The 5,870-nt window shown below is 33.7% G+C and overlaps 1 protein-coding gene across 1 annotated transcript; it reads right to left on the reverse strand.

Moving 5' to 3' along the window:
* Nucleotides 1–4,528: 4,528 nt before the first annotated feature.
* Nucleotides 4,529–5,488, reverse strand: LOC110422538 (21 kDa seed protein-like). Its single transcript, XM_021436495.2, has one exon. It carries the CDS (start codon nucleotides 5,432–5,434, stop codon nucleotides 4,781–4,783), a length of 654 nt encoding a protein of 217 aa, XP_021292170.1. The 5' UTR covers nucleotides 5,435–5,488; the 3' UTR covers nucleotides 4,529–4,780.
* Nucleotides 5,489–5,870: the final 382 nt, after the last annotated feature.

The raw sequence follows: 5,870 nt of genomic DNA on the forward strand, positions 1-5,870 counted from the left end.
TTGATCACGAACTTCAGAAATTTTATATTCTTCTTGATCTCTTAAATGCTCTCAATCTTCGAATGCTTCTCAATCTTCGAGTGCTTCTCAATTTTCGAATGCTTTCGAATGAATGAAAATGGCTTGGAGGAGCCCCTATTTATAATGTTAAGTGAGAGACTTTGATGAGAATGAAATCTCTTTAAATTATCTCTAAATTATTTTAATTTATCTAGAGATAAATTATGATGACTCATTGAAAGTCTTTTGATTGGCCGAACTTTGAGTCTTTGAATTTTGATTGACCGAAGTTAGGTATTATCTCCAAATTATTTAAAGATAAATTAAATAATTGAATATGATTTTTATCTCTAAATTAATATAATTATTAGAGATAATTTAAATGACCAATAATTAAATTTTGATTGGTCAAAAATATGAAGATTATCTCTAAATTATTTTAATATATTTAGAGATAAATTGGATGACCAATAACTAATTTTTTGATTGGTCAAAATATAAATATTATCTCTAAATTATTTTGATTTATTTAGAGATAACTGGATGACCAATAACTAATTTTTCATTGGTCCAATTAAATATTATCTCAAGGGATAAATATATACCAATAGGTGAATTGGTTCAACTATATGTTTTTAAAATAATCTAACCAATAACTTATTTATTTTATAATTAATTACATGATTAAAATATTATTAAATTCACATGACGGCACGAAATTGGCTGATAATTTTTTCATTCTACAGATGCCCCTCTAGACTTGTTCACCCATGATTTTGAATGTGGCAAGTGACAAGTCTTGAATATTTAAAATTTTTAGGATTTCTTAAAATTCTAACAGTGACTTGGTTAATTCCAATCCAAGTTAAGTTTGAATTATGCTTACTCATAGGTAAGAAAATTATAACTTTAGAAGATGTATATTACAATAAAACTATTTGAAGAAATAATGCAATAGAATTATAATTTTAAAAGAAGCATATTGCAATTGATATTGCATTCCTTAATTAACTAGGATTCTCTTTTTTACTCTATAAAAAGGACCCCTTGCCAATTCTCTACACATAAACATTGGAACCATAATATTTTAGTTTGCAATTGCTTCAATCCGTACAGTAATTCATACTTGCAGCTTCAAGATTTCTTAACCATCAAGTAAGGTAGCATACTTCTTGTTGGTGAAAGCATCTTTTTTTTTCTCTTTACATGGTAAGCCGATTGCCAATTCTTTCTTGGTTCTTTGATTTTTTTTTTTTGCCATGCTAAATTATGCTGCTATTATTTATCTCACCATGTTTCCATGCTTAAAATCATGCAAGCCACATTTATCTTGCCACGTTCCAATTGCCATGCTAAAATTCATGCAAACACTTGCAAGCTCATAATTGAATCAAGAAAGCCATAGATATCACCATGCCACGTTAAGCCATCATATTGCCACCTTACATTAATTCATCTTCCATTGCGACGTTTTGATTGCCATGCAAATTGTATTCTTGCCACCTTATACACCTAGGAAATTAGCCATCCTTTGTTTCAATTGCTATGTTAAATATATATATATATATATATATATATATATATATCATACAAGCCACCATACATCTTGCACGTTTCAATTGCCATGATAAGCGACCATTGTTTTGCAACATTACAAGGACATAGAAAAACATTAAGGAGGCCGAGAATTGGCCAATATTTCTTCATCAACTTCGTACCCGTTGTAATCGTAAATTACCGAAATCCAATATTGCACAATTTTTTTTACACTTTTTTTTATTGAAATTTTTTTCAAAATTGTTGTTTTAGACTAATAATTTGACATTTTTTTTTACAGTTAAATATCAAATTATTAGCCTATAATCAAATCAAGTTTAAATTGAAGTGGGAGAAATTGGCGCAGATTAAGGTGGTGCTCTTTACAATAGCAGTGATTTGTTATCCTCAAAGGGTGCTCTTTACGATAGCACTTATTGATCCTTGGGGGTGCTCTTTAAAATAGCACACGATTTATTATCCTTGAGATGCTCTTTATAATAGCACTTGTTTATCATTGGGAGGTGCTCTTTATACTAGCACACGATTTATTATCCTTGGAGGGTGCTCTTTGTAATAGCACTTGTTGATCCTTGGGAGGTGCTCTTTATACTAGCACACAATTTACAATCACCATGGTGTACTTCAAGGACTACGAAAATCAACTTGTTATTCTTTCAAAAAAGGATGAAGATATGAAGAAAGGGTTGTTCTTCCCACAGTGAGACCTATAATTGGTCATTTTTTGGCATCTCTCACCACTCGGTGCTCTTACAACTTTAGAATAATGGACTTCTAAGCCAATCAAGATCTCGCAATCTTCTCAACAGCTCGATGTCTCCAATCTTATCTTCATGACAAAACTTTCAATCAAGAGAAATTTATCACATTGGCAAGCCGTATAATTTTCGGTGAGGCTTATTGGGGTAGTTCTGTCACGATGGAGAATTTAAGTATATCCCCAAATATTGGGAGTGGATTGAAGATGTGTTATTTCGATATGAGAAGCTCTTACGTGATATGAAGATGGCCGATGCTATTACCGCATCTTTATATACTTATGATCGTAACAAAGATGTCATCAAGCATTTTGTGAGAGTTGTTTGTCCAACCACGAACACCTTCATACCGCTTTTGGAGAGGCTTCCTTATCATTATGGGACTTGCACAAATTGGGTGGTCTTCCTCTTCATGGTTGGTTTTATGATGAAGTCATTCCTTCTACTAAAGAATTGATTGGCGTTGGTGCTAATGGAAAAAAATTTCTTCTCAAAAGTTGTGAATACTTATTTGCTGCTTTTCATCATTTGCCCAAAAGAAATGATGATCAAGGCAAAGTCTCTGTCAACGATTGGATCAACTTTTGGTTTTAAGAGAAAAGTGCTCACAATGAACATTTTTACATGTTTTTCTTAAGGGTGCTTTTTTTTTTTTGAAACACTCATCAATTACTAAAACCCAAACAGAGTAGTCAAAATAAACCAGTACAAATGAACTTTAGAGCGCTCATTTGAGTGCCAAAAATAGAGCAACTGTAGATTCGAAAAAAGCTTGAAAAATCCAGCAAACACCAGGAACTCTAACATAGCAAAAAACAAAAATGGGGTAACTAGCAAGTATCAAACAATCAATTCTCATTTTCAATTTTATTTTGTTTATTTTTATTTGTAATTGTTTTCTGTTTATGGGTTGATGTTAAGCCCAAATTCGGATTAGGCTTTTCATGCCTTTCTGGTGTTTAAAGGTTTTGGACCTTGTTTGGGTTGTTCTTTTGATAAGATATTATGTAAAATAAAAAAAATACAAGGCAAATAAAATGAACAATAATTAACAGAGAAAAAAGAAAAACAAATACAAAGTATTGAGCTAATAATTATAAAAAGAGCAAGTCTTGTTACAAAAAAAAATTCATTAATAGGAGGAACCAATGGTTGACCACCGTAATAGCATACAAATGAAAAGTTAATACAATGATGTCATTTCATCATATACTTTTTCTTGGATTGCATAAATAAATCAACCAAATAAAAATTTCAACACACTTCATATTATAAGTGATAATTACATTCAATTTAGTCCCTATATTATAGAATTTTGTTCAATTTAATCCTTGTACTATATAATTTGTTCAATTTAATCTTTATATTTTACAAATTTATGTAACTTGGTCACTATGACGTGGCACAAAGAAACTAATGTGGCAAAATAAATTTACAAAAAAAAATAATATGACATGTGAGCATCATGTCAACACCATTAATGGTTAATTTAGTTTCACTTGGAGCTAAGAGTTTCCAAATTGTTCCTCACTGTTGTCCACTCAAACTAGTAAAGCACCCTAGTGCTCACTCATTACAAGCTTCAAATGGATTAGATTCAATCTGAGTGAGGATGTTTTGCTAGCCTATCCAGAAGTTATTACATCACAAGAGCATAATTACTTAATCACCTCTAAATGAGGACAGTGCTTGGCTAGAAGTTTCATGCATGAATGCAAATCGTGTCAAGTGTGTGAAGGAATATACAAACCTTTAATCACTCACCTCATGTCCCTCTATCCCATAGATTTGATACATTAGTTCTCATATCTCTCTCAAATCTCATGTCATGTATATGTAACATACGTATTTACCATAATTTATATCATTTTCTTTTTTTTTGTCATTTCGAAGAAAAATTGTTAAGAAGGCTCAAAGTTAATCATTTTTCCATTAACAAAGATGAAAACGTTATTTCTGAACTCTATATCTCTTTGGTGGCAGCAAAAGCAAATAATTTAAGCCCCTCTCCTATATGTTTTCAGTTCATTGCAAAATATGTAAATTCATAGTGAACTTGCACTTGAACATTTGACTCATTAATTGATGTATGATCTTTTTACTTAAAAAGTAAGATTCAAATCTCTTTTCGTTAATTCCAAAAAAAAAAAAGAAACTCAGTGAACTACAATCAATGGCGGCAAGAGTAGAAGCCAATTTATTACATACACATATTGCAGAGAAGCAAATCATTTATTCATAAACGACAAAGTTGGGCTATGAAAATAAGACAAGTAAGCAGATTCCAGGCTCAAACAAGGCAACCTTAGAAGAACGCATCCGACTAGCTTGTTAATTACCAGAACATTACATACCGATTTTATTGGGAAGCAGACACTTAAATTTTATTTAGCGAAAGTAGCTACTGGCTAACAAAGCTAGTTGGATAGTTCATACATAAATTTATACTTGTTCTTCCAAGGAAGTTATTCTTTCGCGCTAGATGCTTTGATAAACATGAATGGCCATCCTCCGGGACTGAGAGCCAAGCGCCTCAGTCCATCATAAGAATATCTACCAATATCATTGCATAAAGTTATGCACGAATCACAGACTGAAGGACAAAATGTAAGCTTGTAAACCCTATCCATCTCGGGTCCAACTTTCTCAATCTTAAACCAACTCATCAAAGTGTTAGGACCAGGTTCACCTCTAACCGAACCAGTCGTAATCCACCATTTTCCCGTTGAAGGGTCATAATTGTCAAGTTTCCACTGAGTGGATGTCCGGCAGTAAGCGTCTAAGCCGGGAACGAACACTATGTTGACGTCGGTGGATAGATAGACAACACTAGCGTTCCGGTCCACAGGCCAAAATGTTACCGGCCTGCCATTGTCGACGTCAAGATTTCTTTGAATAACGAATTTTGGGCATCTAAAATTTGAAGACCAGCCCAGATCTAGCCCACCGCCACCAGCTCCCCGTATTGCTGACACAACATAGTATTCAGTACCTGGAAGGAGCTCATCACCATCGGTATCAAGCACAGGCTCGTTTGCAGCGTTGGCTACCCCAAGGAAACATGATTTTGTTGAGAAGACAAAGAAAAGCAGTAAAACAGCAGTTGCTATGGTCTTCATGGTTAGTCTGGTGTTGGATATTTGTTGTTTGGGATGCAGGTTGCTTGGATCGCTACTTCAATTTATAGAAGTAGGAAGGGAGCCTCAGGGACTCGCGTGAAGGCAGAATATAGTGCATGGTTATCACAAGGAAAACGGTTTTTGCGCCCCGTCCTCGCACACGTTGCGTGTCAGACTTTCGTACATGAGCTTGACAAAAGTTCATCATTCTCTCTCCAATTTGCCAGCAAGGCTTGGACCAAAGCATGTAAAGCCCCCGCTCCGTACCAGTCACATTTATACAGATACACCATGTGCCCATTAAAGCACATAGAGGCAATTATTTCAGTTGTTGTGGATAATTTCAGATAATTAATAGCTTGATTTTGGGGCTACGTTTGGCATTTCAGGTTGGTTTAGTCACTAGAGGTTTTTGGTCGAAAATCCAAAATTTCAT

Source organism: Theobroma umbraticum, unplaced genomic scaffold (assembly GCF_002168275.2).
Source record: "Theobroma umbraticum cultivar Fairchild unplaced genomic scaffold, ASM216827v3 scaffold_146.0, whole genome shotgun sequence".
NCBI lineage: Eukaryota > Viridiplantae > Streptophyta > Magnoliopsida > Malvales > Malvaceae > Theobroma > Theobroma umbraticum.